This window comes from Leptonotus elevatus, chromosome 7 (genome assembly GCF_054856555.1).
Source record: "Leptonotus elevatus isolate MCC_2025b chromosome 7, RoL_Lele_1.0, whole genome shotgun sequence".
Taxonomy (NCBI): domain Eukaryota; kingdom Metazoa; phylum Chordata; class Actinopteri; order Syngnathiformes; family Syngnathidae; genus Leptonotus; species Leptonotus elevatus.
Window position 1 is genome coordinate 16,334,758 of NC_141245.1, and position 21,329 is coordinate 16,356,086.

A 21,329-nucleotide genomic window follows, 5' to 3' on the forward strand; every position below is an offset into this window, starting at 1 on the left:
AGTAGGGAAAGCTCTAAAACCTGCTAGACTCCGGCCCTCGAGGACCGCAGTTTGCCATCCCTGTGCTATGGAAGGCTTTGATGCAGCCTCTGACCTGAAGAGGTCGCTTGAAGCAATAGTAGTTATTACAAAAATGGCCAGCAGGTGGCAGCAGAGTATAAGAGATCAACCAGGGCCTCGTTGCAACAAGCTCTTTCCCCCAGTAAAAAAAGAAAATAGCTATATTCTAATGCTAACTGCTGCAAAATGGAAACAGATACAAATATTTTTTTCCCTGATAGAAGAAAACACTCTAATCTTTATTTTGGTAGGTTCCATGTTTTGATAACAATAGAACACAATATTCTGTGGGCCTTGCAAAATCAGTCAGAATCCAGTAAAACAGCCGTGAGCGAAGGGGGATGCTTCAGTGAAAATGGCTGGGAGTGAATGAGTTAAATAAAACCAATCCATGGTGCAAAAGAGTTGGATTTTTGTTTTGATGATTGTTATGGGAAGTTTTGACAACGTTTAATTTTTTGTTCATTGAAGAACATAAATGGACATTTTTCATAATGCCAAGGATGTTTTTGACTTAATTTGCCTCAAGTGGAATTGACAGACGGACAGACTCATTTCCAGATGGATGGATTGCTGAAACCGTTTTGTGTGAGTTTGATATTGATTTTCTAATTCCACAAAATGGATATCAACTGGGTTTTTTTCTCTCTCAAAGGCACAAATGGCACAATTTGGATCTTCCAAATGTGGATAGAAACCGCGTACATATTTGTTTTATATTTATCATATATATTGGGATGATGACAATGACGTCAAAGATAGGTTAAATGCACCCATCACTGTTTCAGTACATTAACTCATTCACTGCCATTGACGGCTATAGACGACAAAAATTAATTTGAACTATTTCTATTAGTTTAAAAAATGTTCCCACTTTTGTGAACAAGAGTATGAAAACCTAGAATTTTTTTTATTGTACATTTAGAACAGATATAAAATGTGTGAATTATTGTGAGTTAACTAGTGAAGTCATGCGATTAATTATGATTACAAATTTTAATCGCTTGACGCCCCAAATTTTTTATGTTTTCTGTTCTTTTTTTTTCATTGCCAATGACGGCTATAAACGTCAAAAATTAATTTGAACTATTTTTATTAGTTTAACATTTGTTTCCACTTTTGTTAACAAGAGTATGAAAACCTATACTTTTTTAATTGTACATTTAGAACAGATATAACATTTGTGATTAATCGGGAGTTAATTTAATTTAATTAATAATGTAAAAAATAATTTAATATAAAATAATGTAATTAAAAATTGTAATCGCCTGTCGCCCCTCATTTTTAATAATCTTTTTTTTTTTAATGAATTGATGGCAGTGAATGAGTTAAAAACACTCAGTGTGAATCTGCAACACTGGCAATTAAACATGGTTTAAACAGACTGACGTGAGGTCACCCCATCTAAATCAATTAGACGGAACCAATCAGCCCATGCATGCAAACTAAAAACAATATAACATTAAAAATGTATGTTATGAATGTGTTCCATTTCAGATGCTTTGAAATGTGCATATAAAAAAATAAAATAAAAAAAAACGATACATGCATTCAATTGGAATTGCTCACTTACTTTGGCCTCTTGTGTAAATTCAAATAGTGTGTTATTCGTGAAAGCAATTTCTGCGCAGTTTTTTCCTGAGTGCCTCTGCTTCCTTTTGTTAATGGTTGCACTAAATTGCCACTTGTTGGTGTTTTCCTCTTGCAGGTCGTCGGGGAGTGGCGCTTTAGCAAGATCCACTGTGACATCTTTGTCACTCTCGACGTGATGATGTGTACAGCCAGCATCCTCAATCTGTGTGCCATCAGCATTGATCGGTGAGTCGGCCAATGCTCAGATTGCTCTTTCCTTCTGGCAGCTTTGCATGGATTTTCTAAAAGGAAATCTTTACCTTATGAATAACAGGAGAGCCGCTTCCAACCTTTCTCAGTTCATGCCCATCACTGTCAATTACACTACAAACTCTTTCATTTTTACACCACCCCATGTAAATTGTGGGTACATGTTGACATGCAACAGTGCAGACACTTAATTCAATACAGTACTTTAAAAAAGTGCAAATGTTTATTAACAGCAGTATTCATAGATGCAACCAGCAGGAACCAATTAATAAGGCAAGATATGAATTACTGAAATGAGTCTCGTAAGAGGTTTCTACATATCTTGGGAGGGGTGTGCGCTCTACCGCATCCTTTCTAGTTTATGACTGTAGCTGGAATTATGTTTATACGTGTTAACTAGTCACAAGGGGAAGCAAAACAGAGAGTTAATTAGAGGCTGTTGAAATTTAGTTGCAGACCACCAACCCTTTGCTTTGGTCAGATGAACAACTCATTGTTTGTTTAGGGAGCCAGTGAATTACCATGAGAGATACAATTATAAAAAAAAAAAATCATAAAAGAAAACTACTGGGGTTCATCCCAACAAAGTAAATATGAACAGTTTAAGAAAACGCTCTCTCTCTCCCTCTCTCTCTCTTTCTCCTTTGCCATCGCTCTCTCTCACACTCTCTCTCATCGTAGAAATTGTAATTCCCTCGAAGTAATAATAAATGTACCTATAATCTGATTACATGTTTTTTCCTGTAACTGTAACGGAATAGTTAAAAAAAAAAGAAAAGTAATCTGATTACGTAACGGCGGTACATGTATTCTGTTACTCCCCAAGCTTGAACATAAAAATGAAAAAAAAATGTTAAACTAATAGAAATATGGCTGCATCTTTTAGTTCACTGATACCATTTCAGGATAATTTATAAAATTGAGTTAAAATTAAAAAGCTGTGCTATACTGTATAAAAACAAGTGTGATATTGATTTGTGTTGAGGTCATTTTTCTGCCACTAGATGGCATAGTTGTATTTGTAAGTCGTTGGTGACCGCTCACTGCATTTTTCTTTTCACATTAAGAGCTATCTAATCTTTAACATGGAGTAATTTGTGAAATTCTGCGCATTTTTTAAATTGTAAAATACAATATATATATATATATAAATATATATAATATAATATAAACATTATAATTAAATTACTGTTAAATTTGGACATGGACTTGTCTGCTAAGTTGCGCCTGGAATTCCCCCAGTACAAGCTTTCCAAGTAAGGGCCGGTCATTAATTGTGCATTAAAAAAATGTGTTATACTGCTCAAAAAAATTTAAGCAACAAAGTATTCCCTTAATTGTTTTGAGCAGTGTATATGCTATGTATATATGCACTGCTAAAAGAAATCAAAACAATATAAATTGTCATATTTAACTTCCCATGATGTTCTGCTTGGCAACAAAATCAAAGCTCGTGGCCCTCATTGATCGTATTGAATTAGGATACATGCATGTCTCTCATTTGTCGAGAAAATCCCATCATCCCGAGTAATAGCCTGATACATCATCATTTGTATTTGAAATGAATGTATGTATATAAGCCAAAGGTAAACGACACCACAATTTGCATTTAGATGTTATTTGTAAGACTCGTATACCCTTGGTGTGCACTTGCTGATCCTCAAGGGAATGACCGTGGCTCTTTCCAGGACTTCCTTCCTCTTCCGCTTGAGAACATCCAAGCATCCACTTAAAGGATAGTTACTTTAGAAGAGTCTTTGGATGAAATGTGTTCTTCCCTTGAACATCTGGAGGCATCTTCCTCTTTTCTACATGAAAGGATAGTTGCTTATTCTTATTCTGGATGCTTGTGCATCCTTCACCATGTTCTTGTTCATCAAAGTGGAGCAAATTAGACGGAGCTCACATTACAGACCCTCCATGTGCCCCCTCACACTGCACACTGCAGCTCTCACGATGCGAAATGGGTTATCGGATAGTTTTTTGTTTTGAGAGAGAGAGAGAGTGAAAGAGGAGGGAGGAAGGGAAGAGAGAGCAAGACAGAGCAAAAGAGGGAAAAGAGAAAGACAGAGAGGAGGGAGGGAGGAGAAAGAGAGAGCCAGAGAGAGAGAAAGAGAGGGAGAGAGACAAAGAGAGAGAGAGATTGAGGGAAGAGAGAGAGAGACAGAGCAAGAGAGGGAAAAGAGAGAGGGACAGAGAAAGAGATAGAGAGAGAGAGAGAGAGAGAGGAAGAGAGAGCAAGAGGGAGAGACAGGGAGAGAGAGAGAGAGAACGAGAGGGGGGAGAGAGACTAAGAGAGCGAGGAGGGAGGGAGGGAAGAGAGAGAGAGCAACAGAGCAAGAGAGGGAAAAGAGAGAGAAAGAGGAGGGAGGGAGGGAAGAGAGAGATACAGAGCAAGAGAGGGAAGAGAGAGAGGCAGAGAGACAGAGACACAGAGAGAGAGAGAGAGAGAACAAACCAACATAATGTCAGTAAGTTAATATCAGTAAGATAATCAAAATCTATTGATTAATCCGTTTGGCCTCTCCCCTGGTATCTCCTACACTCTCTGCTCGGAGACACGACAAACTTTAAATCAAGATTTGTAATCAACATATCAGTCCAAACCTCCTGGTTACAGCGCGTATGAATGAGTCATCCTGGAGAACTCAACAACCCGTGTCGACTTATTTCGTCGGGTCATGATAGTGGCAAGGCAACTGGAAAAATGCAAATCTCTTGAGCAATCAGAGAGAAAATGCCCACAGTAAGCCCTGATCACCTTAATCTGGCTCTGGGGATAGAATTGGAGATCTTCAGAGAATCATAAGTGAGGTTGTTACAACCAAACAACATAATGCTAGCAATCAGCAAAATGACACCGCTCAGTGATGATACGGCCTCCTCTGCCGATCTGCACTGTCTCCCACTCTTGACACCGAGCGTGGATTTTGTCAGGGCACGCCTGGTGGCGGATGGCTGCACTGGAAAAATGCAAAACAGGATGTCAGGAAACAGTCCAAAAAATGCCCTGATCCCAATCTGTACGGCAATCACTTAATAAGGGCTGTGTGATTGTTTTTTCCTTCTTTTTTTTGTGTTTCAGTGAATATTTCATATATCATATTGTTTGTGTCGATTTGAAACTAAATTGCTTTCCCCGTCTGTCAGTTACACAGCAGTTGCGATGCCGATGCTGTACAACACCCGCTACAGTTCCAGAAGACGGGTGACGATCATGATCTCAGTGGTTTGGGTGCTCTCTTTCGCCATATCCTGTCCTCTTCTCTTTGGGCTCAATAACACAGGTAAGAGAAAGCACAATTTGAGAGAACACATAATCTATTTACTTAAAAAAAAATCGTATTTTGTTTGCATTGTCTATCCATCAGCGTTGTGGTTCCACACTTGATCTGCATTATGTCGTACATTTAGAGTAGTTCAATTCAAGGGTCGGACTTAATCGTAATGTTATTTGCTGGCTCGACTGTTCCCTTGCGAAACCATCGCTCAACTGCAATGAGAAAAAAAAAAACGTGTTGCCGCTCTGACCTTCGAAACATCTTCAACGTCTTCAACCTTCAAACATCTCATTCAAAGCCTGTCTGGATACTTTATATTTCAAAATTGGAAGTGAAAAATCCCCTCAAAGTTGAAGTTGACTAACTTTGCCAGAGATTGCGATTCTAGAGTGAAGGAGAACATTTCAGTCAGCAATCAGCATCAGTCAATATAACAGACCTCTCACAGCATCAGGTCCACTTGTGTGGACTTTGTGTGTTCTCCCTGTTATTGTAGCTAACAAAACACAAATTAACATTAATATTAATACATGATAATAATATTAATAAACTAATGTATGAAAGTTCTTAAAAAAAGAAAACTAATTGGAACTACATTTTACATTTATAAAACCAACTAAAACTAACTGTAACGAACAAAAATGGCCTTTTTTTCCCATACATACGCTTTCGGGGTTCATTTTAAATATATTAATTTTGGTATTACTGTTCAGCCATACAGAAGAAGGAAGGTCGAAAAGAGTGCGCAATAGTTATTGTGATTTTTTTTTAAATTAGCTCTCACTCAGCAAATACTCCACCTATATATATTTTTTTAACTCAAACTAATACTAAAACTAATAGTCAAGTTAAGTCAATTGTATTTATATAGAACCTTATCATGTAAAGAAACAACTCAAAGTGCTTTACACACAAATAAATAAATACATAAATTAATTCATTTAAAAAAAGTCTAAATAAGTAAAAAAAAAAGTCTAAATAAAATTAAAAAAAGTAACTATAACTATTAAAAATAACTATAATGAAAAATCCTAAACTATTATAATTAAGGTTTTTTTTTCCAGATATTCTGGCGTCCTCACACAAACACATGCCTGTTAGTGTTATTGAAGACTCTAAATTGTCCATAAATTTAAATAAATTGTGTCTCACCCAAAGTTCGCCGAGATCGAGTGAGGACACGCGGTGTTAAAAATGGATGGCTGGATGTAAATATCAAGCACTTGGACTCACAGAGGTGTTTGGCACCGCGATGACTCACTTGTGTTTGAGTCCCCGAGCCGGGCGGAATAAAAAGGATTGTCATGTTCCAAGCAATGGGAAAGGAGCCTAATAAAAGAAATTGTGTAAATAACCCTCAGGTGAGGCGAGCTGACATTTTCTGATGTATTTTCAAGAAACTGAACATCACACACAAACCCTCAGCGTTGCCGCAAATGCAATTTCAAGATACAGCATGGCATGTACCAAAGAAAGCTTTTCGAATAGAGGAAGCAACTCCGCACTAGTCATAAAAAGGGGCTGAACACAAATCCTTTTGTTTTTTCAGCTTTGAATCTCTTCCTTTCTCCTCACAGCGACTCGGGACGCAACGCTGTGTGTTATCGCCAACCCCGCCTTCGTGGTGTACTCCTCCATCGTGTCCTTCTATGTTCCCTTCATCATCACCCTGCTGGTTTACGTGCAAATCTACGTGGTTTTGAGGAAGCGCCGGAAGCGTGTCAACACCAAACCCAAGCAGCGCCTGTGTCAGGCCGCCGTCCCCGAAGTGGCCACGTCACTCAAGGTGGGCTTTGTGACCCTGTTCAAACTCCGATTTAAAAATATCAATTTTTTAAAAAAATCTATTTTAGTATGTAATAGAGTCTTGTGTCACATGGCTCAGTTTCACCAATGCAACGTTACTGCTAAGTAACATTTGACTCCATTTGACAATTCAAACGGAGCCAGGCAGTCACATGATCCTGCGCGGACTGCGTGACCCCACACAGAAGCAACATTTTCCAGGGCCCCATCACATAAAACACATCAGAAATATATATTTACCTTACTGATAGGCGTCAGCTCACCTGTACATTTTTGACCTGGCTATGTCGCTCAAACGTATTGGCTAAAATGTAGCAAAAAAAAGCAAACATTTTAAATGGAAAGAGCAGTTGAGATGCCTCTAAAACACTCCATAACAACTAAATTAATTAAAAAAATAATAATTAAATTTGACCATTGACGTACATGACCCGCTGCTATTCTACCAATCATTTTCCATTTGCGTTAGTTAAGTTGAGACAAGCTCTAGCAATCAGTGGATATTTTTAACTGAAACTTGTCAGCAAACCAGAGAGCAAGTCTTCCCCAAATAGCAGACCAAAAAAAAAAAAGGGGGTGTGGGGGGTCGGTTGACTGTGAAGTTACACTGTTTTACTTTAATTTTGGTTTTCTGTAGGCAATATCAGACAAAAACGTTCTCCAAAAAGGCCATTTTTTCTGACACAAAAATCTCAATTAGTTTTTTCCAAATTCTTGCTGTATTGAACTCAGGTTAAAGTTGCCATTCCAATCAGACACAATCATTTTTGGTAACACATGTCACTCACTTTGCTACTCAGACCTGGGTGACAATAAGCGGTATATAAAAACGGATACAGTACAAAAAAGTATCTCAATCACTGTCATCTATAGCTCCGTTTCCATTACAGTTTTTCGCAAAAATAAAAGCAATATTGTACCATTTTGATGAAGTACAATTTCGACTTGCCGCTGTTTCCATTGATGAGCGTTTAGCTTCTGAGGCGCAATTCTCATAATGTCCTGTCTCGCGAGATCTCACATTTCTGTGTGAGGTGCTCGTGATGTTTACGGAAGACGGACGCCCAAAGTTGTTAAGATAACTTTAAATTCATCTCGCTCCCTTCATCGGGCGGGTTCGGGCATTTGGTGTTGCCGTGTGTGTGTGTGTGTACTTGTACATACTACATTGTGAGGACCAAAATACGTCTTTAACCAACAGATTGAGGACATTTTCGTGAAGTGAGCACACTTTGGCCGGTCCTCACAACTCAAGACCTCTTTTTGAGGGTCAGGACTTTAGGTTTGAATTGGGTTATGGTTGAGGTTAGGGTGAGGAATGGGAGTAGGCAATCATTTTTGATGGTTTGGGTTAGGGGGAGGGGCTAGGAAATGTATTATGTCTATGGATGTCCTCACAATTATATAAGTACAAGTGTGTGTGTGTGGGGGGGGGGTGTGTGTGTGTGCGCGCGCTTACAACTTGTGTTATGTTGTGGACGGATGGATTTCAATGAGGACGTGCACCGTATGTCGCTCGATTGCTCGTTGCCCGGGGTAACGGCCATTTCTCATGCAACGATATGGAACGTGCATTGAACAGCTATAGCTAAATCGCTTTGTCCTTAAAAAAGAAAAGACTTGTTATCACCTCAGGACGTAGCTCCGACACGAAAGCGTGTCCTCGTACTTCCTACTTCCTTTCCGCCGTGACCGGCATTACGTGACATTACTACAGGGAATGCGCAAAAAGTGTTTCCATTACACTTTTGCGAAATACTTTTGTTTCGACACGCCTCAAAAACAACCTCACGAGAGCGTAAAAACTTTATTGCGATATTTGTTGAGTTTTTTCGTAAATCATGTGTTTCCATTACCAGCTTGCTTTGGGGATAATGGAAACGCACTTTATGTCTGACTAATAATTCTGCCTACAAGAACCCCACTTGGAGCTTTAGAAGCATGCAAGAGGCTGTTTTGGTCTCCATTTGCAAATTGTAATGGCCCGTGGAATAAAACCAGCAGGTCAACCAGAGAACGTGAATGCGAATTGCGGTTCCTACGACCCACTCAAGCCCGTAGGCGTTCTTTTCTTCGCTGTAGGAAGTGTGGTAAGCAATCAACATGAGTAGGCAGAAAAAGCAATCTAAGCTATGAATGCATAGCTGATGTCATTTGGCAGAAGCCAAATTGTTTTTTGATTAATGAAACAGATGTCATCATTGCTGGTGAATACATCTGTGGGAGTTCACTACGTAATTATACAATTAACTCATTCACTGCCATTGACAGCTATAGACGTCAAAAATTCATTTGAACTATTTTTATGAGTTAAAATTGTTTTTCCATTTTTGTTAAGAGTATGAAAACCTAGAATTTTTTGATTTTTTTTTTGTACATTTAGAACAGATATAAAATTTGTGATTAATCGTGAGTTAACTAGAGAAGTCATGCGATTAATTACGATTACAAATTTTAATCGCCTGATGCCCCTAATTTTTAATAAGTTTTTCTTTTTTTTCCTTTATAAAAACCCCAAATAATGTATTAATTTTTTTCTTTTTAATAATGTTTTTTTTTTTGAAAAGATTATTTAAAAAGTTGGGGCGTCGGGCGATACAATTTTTTTAACGTAATTAATCGCATGACTTCACTAGTTAACTCACGATTAATCACAAATTTTAGATCTGTTCTAATCCCCCCAAAATTCTGTTTTCATTCTTTTGTTAACAAAAGTGGGAAATAAATATTAAACTAACAGAAATAGCTCAAATAAATTTTTGACGTCTATAGCCGTCAATGGCAGTGAATGAGTTAACGTACTTGAATACTAATAATTTAAGATTATTTTGGTGTGTTTGTGTGTGTGTATGATGGCACAGCGAAAAGGGGTTTCGTAGCTTTCTTTACAGTACATTACAGTGTAATGCAATGGCCTGTGAAGTCATTACATGGTAAGCGTATTGACAAACAAGCAGATAATGATTATGATGTGAAAATAATCATTGTGGAGCAGATTAATTTCCATACAGCTACTGTCTGGCTGGCTGGCTGGCTGGCTGGCTGCACTTGTTTGTCTGTAGTGAAATAACCTCGCTGTCTACTTTATGATGCTGTCAAGTTAATGGCTTGACTTTCAACAGAAGAACACATTCTCACTGAGCTGTCTCGCCGTGCCAACGCTCGTGTAATCTGCTTTGACCTTCCAGGCTGCCGTATCTGCGCTATGACAGTCCCCTTTTTTGTCACTCGTGAGCTGACATTGGACTCGCTGCTTGTTTGACACTTCTTTTATTATTATTTTTTTTGCAGGAGTGCACTCACCCGGAAGACGTGAGGCTGTGCACGGTGATTGTCAAGTCAAACGGGAGTTTCCCTGCCAACAAGAAGAAGGTGGTACGTTGTCATTATGTTCATCTTTTCGAGTGTGAGGGAAAGTGAATGTGACAGACTTACGGGGAGATTTAGCGGCATGTCACCTTGAGATGTGACATCCCATCCACTATGTTAAACTAGGGATAGGCATAATAATCGGTTAGTCAATTATGTAGAACGGATTCATTGTGTTTTGAATTAATGGACCATATGCACGGCAAGGTGTTAAGCGTTTCCAGTGCAAAGGTCAGTTTCTCTATTTGTTAACCCTATAAAGCCTGAACCACAAAATATATGAGAAAATTCTGATTGTTTGTAAATAGAGTATTTTTTGGTCCTTTTTAACAAACATTGTTTTTCTTCCACATATGACTTTTCATTTGTGTCATATTTGATACATCCAGTCACAATGCTTTAAATTCGTACATTTATAACCGTCAAAAATATTATAATAACAATAAACAGACATATCAAACCCAAAAATCTGAAATAACATTTCTCACTATAAATAAGTATAGGTGTCTCTCCTTTCTCAATTGGGGCGATCTTGCAAGTTCGCCGGAAATACCATTAGCTGGGTGATAGTGCCCTCTAATTGATTATCCGTGCAATACATGTGTCAGATCATATGTGTCAGGGTTTTAATGGGGGAAAAAATATTATACTCCTAAAATATAGGGCTCAAAATGTCTTGAATCTAATATGATACGTTTGGTTTTATAGGTTGAAATGCTACTGGGACGCTATCTGAATGAAAAATAACCTCTGTTGTAAATTTGTGATGTTGGTCTGTTTTTAAATTGTTTGACTTTTGAAACTGTAAGATATTGGCTAGCACAAAGAAGTTTGGGGTTTGATTGGCCACAATGCGTGGAAAATATGTGTGCGTATATATATATATATATATATATATATATATATATATATATATATATATATATATCTTGTGGGGTTCCTCAGGGATGAATTCTAGAACCCTTGCCTTTCTCTTTGTATTTGATGTCTCTGGTTCTAACTTGAGATGGGATTTTCTTTCCATTGCTGATGACAGGGAGATTTATACTCTACCTAAGAAGAAAGATCCCTTCTTCTTAAAAAAGATTTTATTAGGTCTGGAAATCATTCACACTTGGATGAGCTTTTAACAATAATGATCCATCTCCATATTTTCCCTTCTTGTGACACTTCTCAGATATTTATTAAAGACGTCGCCAGCAAGGGCGAAGATGTGGAACTGGATGAGCTCAACAGCGGAAGCAGCAGCCATAAACAGAAGTCGCATCGTACCCTGGGAGACACTCCGGCCACCAGCCACCAGCGACTGATGCCAGCCAAGGCCAACGCTAGCCCCACTTCCTCGCCCCCGACACCCCCGGAGGAAAGCCAGAGAGCGGAGAAGAGAGGCAAGGAGGCCCTGGGAGATCCGGCGCAAATGGTGGCCAAAGTCTTCCAGACTCAGACGTTGCCAAACGGCAAGACGCAGACATCTTTGAAAAGCATGAGCAAGAGGAAGATCTCCCAACAGAAGGAGAAGAAGGCCACGCAGATGTTGGCCATCGTACTCGGTAAGTTTGCTCACGTGAGTTACGTTGCAGTTATTACGTTGCAGAAAAAGAGAGCCCATGAAAAACAATGCTAAGGAAAAAATATATAAACCCCTGCCATGATATTTATATTTTTGATATTTATTTTATTTTTTCATATATATACAGTATGTATGTATGTGTGTGTATATATATATATATATATATATATATATATATATATATATATATATATATATATATATATATATATATATATATATATATATAAAATAAAAACATTTTAATCGTAATTAATCACATGACTTCAATAGTTAAACTCACGAAACTAATAGAAATATAGCTGCATCTTTTAGTCAAATGAGTGTGATATTGATTTGTGTTGAGGTCATTCTTTTTCTGTCACTGGGTGGAATAATTGCATTTGTAAGACGGTGCAGCTATCTAATCTTTGACATAAGCTAACTTGTGAAATGCACATTTAAAAAATTGCAAAATACAACTTGACATGTCTCCATAAATCTATGCATTATTAAATTGATTACTGCTAAATTTTGATGTGGACGTCTCTGCTGCGTTGCAACTGGAATTCCCCCAGTAAAGTCTTTCCAAGTAAGGGGCGGTCATTAATCGCGAGTTTAAAAAAATGAGTGGCGTTAAAGGAACTTTATGATATTTATGATAATTTCACAAGCTTAAGTTATGACAACTTACTAACCATTACAATCCCCAGCTTCCTGTAAGTCAGTATAAAATAAAGTGTAAAGGCCTCAAACTACTGGGGTAGTGATGCAATGACGAAGGAAGGAATTCATAAACCTGTCGTTCCAAATGTCCGTTTCCTCCTCTCTCCTCAGGTGTATTCATCATATGCTGGCTGCCATTTTTCATTACACACATCTTGAACACCCACTGCACAAAATGCAAGGTTCCCGCCGAGATGTACAATGCCTTCACATGGCTGGGCTACGTCAATAGCGCCGTGAATCCCATCATCTACACCACCTTCAACGTGGAGTTCCGAAAGGCCTTCATCAAGATTTTACACTGCTGAAAGACAGCGAGGCTTTTTACACTGAAGGATGAACACGAGCGTGTCACTGGGCAAATACCTCATTTTGGAAATGAAAACACACTGCGGGGGGGCTGGTAACTGAGATTACATTTTCAAAGTCAGGGAACAAAGTGACTGAAAAAGAGACTTTTATTTTGGAACGGTTCTTCGTGTTAATTGTTCTAGGAGTGCTTTTCCTCGCTCCGAAACTCTGAATGTAAAACAAGAAATGTCTGTAACAATGGCTTGTTTGGCAAAGACAAATGTACCTAAAAAAGAAAAATATTGTGCTTGTCACTGTGTACTGTATACACTGCACACAAAAACGGCTATTTATTGTGTGTTTCTTGTTTCTAAAAATCAAAATATACATTGATATATGTATATATAAAATCAGTGTTCATTTCAGTCTTCAGATCCGTGAGCTCTATATTTTGAAAACCTACTTGGAATGTGTTCATGGCGAAAGACTCTTTATGGTACTCGCTGGATAATGTGGCTATGCCAATACCCACATGATTGCAATTTTATAAATTGGAATGTCATATTTCATTATTATCATTGTTATAATTTGCTGTAAAAATGTTTTCCTAACACATTTACTGTGTTTCTATTATATGCCTGCGACAGAAATGTGATGCATGTTCACTGTTTCTCTATTCGGCTTCCCATGATATGTATATGTTCAACTCGAAAAGATGTCCAATAAAGGATGAGACACTGTCAAGTGCCATTTGATTAACAGTATTTTATTTTTGGATAGGCCAAAATTGCTCTGTCATCATTTAACAGTATTTCCTGGGTGCCTTTACTCACATGGTTTCCCTGTGCCCCGCCATGTTTTTTTCTTTTCTTTTTTTTTTGGGGGGGGGTAGTTGGTGTGTTTTTTTCTTTTTATTGTATTATGGATGTTTGAATTGTTTAGCACCTTGAGTTGCATTTTAATGTATGAAAGGTGCTATATAAATAAAGTTTTATTGATTGATAATGACTTAGAAGGGGGAAGAGTAGTCAAATTTATCTTACTTAGCTTTTAATTCATTTACTGCCAATGACTGCTATAAACGTCAAAACATTTTCTATTAGTTTATTTTTTTTCCCACTTTTTGAATATGAAAACCTAGAATGTTTTTATTGTATATTGTATATCAGATATGACATTTGTGATTAATCGCGAGTTAACTAGTGAAGTCATGAGATTAATTACGATTAAAAACTTTAATCGCCTGACGCCCCAAATTTTTAATAATATTTTCTTTACTTTAAAAAAAAAAAATGCATTCACTGCCGTTGACGGCTATTAACGTCAAAAATTAATTGTAACTATTTCTATTAGTTTAACATTTTTTTCCCACTTTAGTGAACAAGAGTATGCATTTTTTAATGTACATTTAGAACAGATATAAAATTTTTGATTAATCGTGAGTTAACTAGTGAAGTCATGCGATTAATTAAACATTTTCAAAAATAACCGCCTCTTGCCCCTAATTTTTAACAATCCTTTTTTAAAAATGAATTTATGGCAGTGAATGAGTTAAATGCTCAAGGAGTCTGGTACGCCACCTTCAAAGTGTATCGACCATAAAATTTTGTTTACTCTTGTAATTAGAACCGCAATTTAATTTATGGATTCACTATGTGAAATATGCAAACAGCAATGCTGCTTTACAACAAAGAACTGTAGTGCCCATATTTAAATGTGGAGAGAGGCTTCAAAAGCAAAACTAGATGAAGGAGGTTGTATGTGTGTTTGTTGTTCAATGCTTGTGAGCCGGGGCAAAAGTGCAAGTAAATTCATCCCTGGGGAAAAAAAGAAAAAAAATGTAAATTAGCAATTTGCTGTTCTATGTGGCGTTACATAGCCAGTGTGCCTCAGTACCTCACAGGAATCTATCACTGTCTCACTGTGGCCCTGAAACACAATTTCCGCAGACTCCCATGAGAGTTTGAGAAGCGCCCAGCAACGTTATGGGCATGTGTGATGACGATAAAGTTGGGATTCTAAGCCAGCGGTCGAACGCATACAAAAGCAGCTACAAAGGGGAAGCGTCCTTCCGCGGTGGCAGCGAGTGAGATATGGAGGTTGCTGAGCAGTTGGTAATATTCAGTGACCCGAAATGTTGTGCTTTGCAAAGCAATTCATCAATTGCCGTGAAGTGCTGCGGCTGACAGTCAGGAAATGCAAGTGCAGGCCTTTTTATGTACAAATGTCTTTTAATCAAAGGAAAATGAACAGTGACATGATGGATGAATACGTGTTGACAGTTTTGCAACCGAAGTCCAGAGACGCAAACCGTATCAGAAAAGGTGAATATTGATTCCGCAATAATTTGTACTCACAATGGGAGATGTTGAAAAGACAATTACAGTGAACGCTGGGTACGGTATTGCAGATGTCTAAGCAATCGGTTTTGCTTTTGAAATTGTGACTTGTGCCTTCAATGTAGTACCACGTAATGGCCCATAGTGGGCAGCATGGAGGTTGTAAGTGTAATTTAGAACTAGAAGAAGAAGATCCCTGTTTTGCCATTTTGATAATGCAAACAAAGCATTTCACAACGTATGCAGTGGACTTTTATGGTTTGGGTTGTGTCCTGTTTACAGTCAACTTTATTTCTGGTGACAAACTATAGAAGACTGCCAATGTGGAGTAAAAGTTTTGACTGGGCTATGTCGTTCAAACGTACTCCAACATCGTTCGAATGTCTTGGTAAAGTCGTTCAAACGTATTGATAGTCATTTGAACGTTTGCTGCTATTGCACATACAGTGCAGTATTGACTTTACCATGATAAATGCTAAAAAAAAATTATGATATTTTTCCACATAAACTACAGGGTATTATTGAATTATGCATGCACAATTGGGGCAATGTCCTGTGGCATTATGGGGGGAAATGCTATGTTTTTAGCCTTTGGCTAATTTGGACCGTTTTTATCAATACGTTCAATTGACATAGCCCAGTCAAAACAGTTTACTCCACATTGACAGTTCTACGCTTTTGTAACAAACCACTTGAAGCAAGCACACCTCGGCACTTTTTTGAAGCATCTGTGCAAGCAATTAAGGAAGAACAGGCACTAAGGAATATTTATTATAGGTCTATTTTAAAACATTTACATGTGTTTAAAGCATGTGAAAGATTTAAAACAATGTTTTATTTTTTTCATGTGCTTGGTCTGTCAATATTATGTGAAAGTCTGCAACGGTATGACTTCACCCAAATTATAAAGAACAGCAATTTTTGTTGTTGTCAACACTGTGTCACTGAACTCAGCAATGTTGTTGGACCGCATGTTGTGTTGTGTTGTGTTGTGTTGTGTTGTGTAGTAATGGCATTGGTTTGAAAGCTGCTTGACATAAATTTGATTCCCCATGAGGCCCTGTTAACAAATTAATATTGTTGCCCTCCAATGAAAAACACGTGTCTTCATTTTCCCCCTGGAAAATGTACCTCACATTTGGAGATAAGGATAAGCCCCCTCCAGGTGCGCATGGTTGGTCTTGCTATTTTGCTGATTTTGTTTGTTTACAGTTAACTCATTCACTGCCATTGACGGCTATAAATGTCAAAAATTCATTTGAACTATTTATATTAGTTACAAATTTTTTTGTTAACAGGAGTATGAAAACCTAGAAAAAAATAAATGATTGTACATTTAGAACAGATATAACATTTGTGATTAATCGTGAATCAGCTATTGAAGTCAAGCGATTAATTAATATTAAAAATTGTAATCGCCTGACGCAATTTAAAAAAAGAAAAGAAAAAATTGATTAATTCAATAGGCTATTTCTATATTACGGATTTTACTTTTTGCAGGGGTGGTCTGCAACGTAACCCCCACAATGTACGGGGCACTATTTTCTTCTTCTCATTCCATTCATTTTCTATATTGCTTGTTCGAGCTGAATTTGGCCAAGAGGTACACCCTAAACTGGTTGCCAGCCATTCCCACGCCAGATATTTTATAGACAACCCATTCACACTCATATTCACACTTTTAAACAATTTCAAGTCTACAATGCATTCAATATGCGTGTTTATATCCGATACATACTAATCATTTTCTCAAGAAAACAGTCACTAATTCGTTTCAGGCCAATATTAGAATGTTGAGCAGCATTTGCTCTGATTTACAGCGGTCAGTTTTCTTTGTACTTTGGCGTGAACTAGTGTTGTTCCGATACCGATACTGGTATCGGAAGAGGCCCCGATACTGTATTAAAACAGTGATATCGGTATCGGTGAGTACTCACAAGTAACATGCCGATACCATTAATTCTGACGCTAATATAGGACTTTGGATGCAGCATGTGACATGTTCACTGCATGCCGAGCTAAGATTTCCTATTGGCCCTTGAATGCTCTGAACCGGTGGCAAGAAAGCCTTTTCACGTTGAGAAAAAAAAACATAGGTATCGGTATGGTATCGGCATTGGCCGATACTGCAAAGCTGGGTCGGAATCGGTATCGGGGGCCAAAAAACAGTATCGGAACAACACTAGCGTGACCACCAGATCATGTAATTTGGTTAAGTGCAAATGAATAGCAGAAAATAAAAGGAAGCATGCAACTGTCTTTTTATAAACGCAAAGAAATTCACCTCGTTGTGCTTGCCAGATTTCAGCTTTGTTTCTTCTTTCTGGAGCTTTTGATAGTTTGTCTTGAGATTGAATGCGTGTCTGTTGTGTCCTGAAGTTCTTCTTTCCAAAGTCTCAGAGAGAATCCGTTTCACTTTGTTCCCTCTCAGCCCAGCACAATGTGATATCGCCTTGAAAGAGTATGCCATTAATTAACAAAGTATATTCCCAAAACAATTAATGACCAGCAGTTATCTATGCACTCCATATGGCAAGTCCATTTTTGTAGAAACAAAGAGTGAGTGACAGGTAAGTATCGGACTGCTTTCTGTGTTGCGGCTGCGATTGGTCAGTTCACGTTTCAGGGGGGTTTTACGTAGCGGAAGGTGAATTCCTGCCATTTCCCGGTGGCCCAACGAAATCAGTAGCGAAGGTGTCGTGTCATTTCCACTCCATCCCTTCAGACGCTGAATGACTGATGCGATGTGCTTGTCGACTCAGTTTAATGGACTTACCAAATCTCCAAGGACATTTGGGTTCTGTTTGGCCCCCTGGCTGACAAAAGCGGAGGGAAGTGGTTACAGTACAGCTGGGAAGTAAAACGAAAAAGCATTTGGATAAGTTCATTAAACACGCCAGGTGATTCCATCAGGACGTCAGTAGATTTCAAACATAATATTTGACATGTTCATGTGCACAAACCATGTTATATCCTGATGATGTATTTTATTGCTGCCAAAAGAACCTAACATGATCCATGTCTGCCATATGGAATTTCGCCATTAAAATCCCAGGAGATCATTTCCCACATTAATGCACTGGACCCGCTTCAGTCACGTCTGCTGCATATTCTTTCACTGCACTCCTTCTGTTGACATAATATCCACATCATCAATTCAATTACCGACTCATGTTTATGGGTCTTGTTTGGTTAATCAATTTAGTGCCTGTCTGCGTATAATGCCAATATGATTTCAAAGCATTAAAAAGGAAAGGCTTGGAATTGAGGCTCTTTTGTTGGCTAATCAGTAATGCATGCATAAAATTACTGTGCTTTGAAAGAAGGGTTTTCAATATTTATGTAATTCTAAGGAAATTTACATCCATTTTCTTATAGCATTGTCTGGGACTGGGCCGTACTGTAAATAACAAAATCCATGTATAATTAAATATATATATATATATGTATATATATGAACGCTGAAAAGCGTATTTTTAAAAATTGACAACAAATCCGTAAATGGTATGCTAGGGTCCACTGTAACGGTACACATATACTGTGTAGTGTACACATCACTCACTAATACGCACGACAGCAATTCTCAAATTATATTCAGTGTCAACAAAATCGTAGCCCTAGCAATACTCACCTAGCATTAGCACTGTCAACAAGCCAATGTTAGCCACAGTTGCTATGTTGGTAGCATGACTTTTGACATTTGGAAGTTGTTGGGTTTTTTTTTATGTGCAATCAATCAAACATAAAAAAGAGGAAAAACAACTTTTGGTCGAGGAATTTTTTTTCTAATTCTGCGTCGCTGCTGACTGCTCTCAGCTAACTAAAATGCCTCCACCATAGAAATTCTATGTTCACCCTCGTTTGCAATTGTTTTGTTTTTTCCTTTCTTGCGATTGGCATTCATTCATAGTTTCAGCAAAACTATTGAAGCCCAAGGTAACAGGTCAACACAAGGCCTTGGGGGGGGGCTGCCAGCAGGTGCCTAATAAATCATTGACACCATGTCAGTTATGACTTCTGTCTTGGCCTCAGGACAGTTGTTGTTGTTGTTTTAAACTTATCATTTTATTCATGTACCACTGTCAGGTCATACTAAGTTTTTAATAAATATGACAAAGAGTTTTGGTTTGTTTTGTTTTTAATTTAAAAAATGACTATTCCCATATGATAATTATTGACGCTTTGATGTACTTTTGACTTCCTTTTCCCTAACATTGTGGATTATATTAGTTTGTGCTGTTTTGATATTTACATAGCTGTGCAAATAATTAACTCCTCATATAATTGAAGTCACTTTCAGTGGTAAAAAAGCAAACTGGAAAATAACACGGGAAGCACATCTGCAATCATGAATAATTGCAGAGTGCGTGCTCAGCTCCGCTTCGGTGACACACGGACTGTAGCATGCGTGTTCACACAAACACGGCCGGGTGATTTGCTTCGTTTGTAATTCAATCAGGCCTGATTGGTTTGTAAGTTATGAATTTAGTAATTATGTCGTCATTGTTGCTTCAGGGACACCCTTATTAATTTTATGATTACATCAGATGCAATCTTTTCATTGTTGGCCACCCACACTCCTGCACCTAATGTGATTTTAATCCAGACACAGGAAGCCGCTCTCGGAACGAACGTTCTCGTCCATCTTGCGGCCTTGTCTCTTACCAAGACATCTTACAATGACACATGGCCATGCGGCGGTACTCAGCTGTGATTTATGAGCATGCACTCGCATATTATCGATTTATGCTTCAAGAAATTTCCGAGGCCGTGTCGAAAAACCTCAGCGGTTGACGACGCGTGATGGGAGATCCTGCAGTGGCTGTCTCAGTTGAGCGCATCCGTCTCACTGGTTCTCCTCCAAGTGTTTTCTCTTGTCACCTCTGAACACTCCACACCTTGGTGACAAACAGCTATAAAAATAGTTACAGCGGTCACGGGAGGAAGGTCAGAAATGCAATAGAACACACGTAATGGCTTTGCATAATTAGAATTGACACACACACAAAAAAGTAACTTGGTTCCGCGACAGTTACTGAACTTTAAGCCACATTCAAGCTAGCAAGCGGAGGAATTGTTTCCAACGTTGGCAGTGCAACGAGTTGTCATCATTTCTGCCATTTGGACCATGAAGGCTCATGTAAGCTTTAAAGTTGTTTTAACGAGAGAAGTCCAACAGGAAAAAGTTGCTAGTCAGTGATGTCAGAAAATGGCCGAGTCAGACCAAAAGCGGCCAGTTTGTGAGTGATATGGAGTAAAGGAAGAAGTGGTGACTGTTTGTATTCGCAGGAAGACTTCAATTCATTTAAACTAACATTTACAAAGAAAAGTGCGAACTGTCAAAGTCATCTGGACTGCTCTATGGGGCGCCAGCAGTCAGCTAGCAGCAAGCTAGCTGGCTGCTCATTCGCTAAAGGGCTCTAGTGAATCCACTAATTCCTAAATTCAATACCACTCCTTCATTTCCTGTCTTTCATGAGTGGACAAGATGATTAATCCAGGTGTGCCTGACTTTAGTAACCACGACGACAATAGTCAGACACACCTGAATTAATCAGTTTGTTGAATCATGAAAGGCAGGAAACAAAGGAGTGGTGTTACTGTTAAATTCAGGAAGTAGTCGAGCTGTTGCAAAGAGGCCATTGCCAAAATAAGCATTGTCCCCGGCAATAATACAAAAGGTTATATTGTGGATATGACATGTACCATTATCTCATTATCAGGTGTTGTGTGTGCGTGTGCGCGTGAGGGGCTGGAATTATTAAACGCTCCCGCTAAATTCAAATATTATCTTCATAAACCTAATTTGTCCTTTTCTTTCTATTTTCACCGTTATGTGGATAGATTTAAAAACACTGTTGAGCGCTACTGCCACCTACTGTAGTGGATGTGCAATTGCACTTTATTCTAATACGCAAAACACGATGTGGAGAACATTTGACATTGACATACTGTGACCAGTTTTCGAGTAAATCAGAAGAAAATTGCAATTTTTTTTTTTTTGGTGTGGCCCCGAACTTGGATCTTGACACTTTCACCTGTACAAAGCTGTACGAAGCTCTGATG

General features: G+C 38.3%; 1 protein-coding gene across 2 annotated transcripts in view; it reads left to right on the forward strand.

Annotated features, from left to right (window-relative positions):
- The window catches only part of drd2a (dopamine receptor D2a), a 53,010-nt gene extending 39,336 nt beyond the window's left edge, over window positions 1-13,674 (forward strand). For both annotated transcript variants that reach the window (XM_086081076.1, XM_086081077.1), the window contains exons 3-8: window positions 1,769-1,878; window positions 5,053-5,189; window positions 6,761-6,969; window positions 10,281-10,364; window positions 11,536-11,908; window positions 12,745-13,674. In XM_086081076.1, the coding sequence (XP_085937202.1) occupies window positions 1,769-1,878; window positions 5,053-5,189; window positions 6,761-6,969; window positions 10,281-10,364; window positions 11,536-11,908; window positions 12,745-12,941 (1,110 nt within the window). In that variant the 3' untranslated portion in view covers window positions 12,942-13,674. The remainder of the gene's footprint in view (window positions 1-1,768; window positions 1,879-5,052; window positions 5,190-6,760; window positions 6,970-10,280; window positions 10,365-11,535; window positions 11,909-12,744) is intronic.
- The last annotated feature ends 7,655 nt before the right edge of the window (window positions 13,675-21,329 follow it).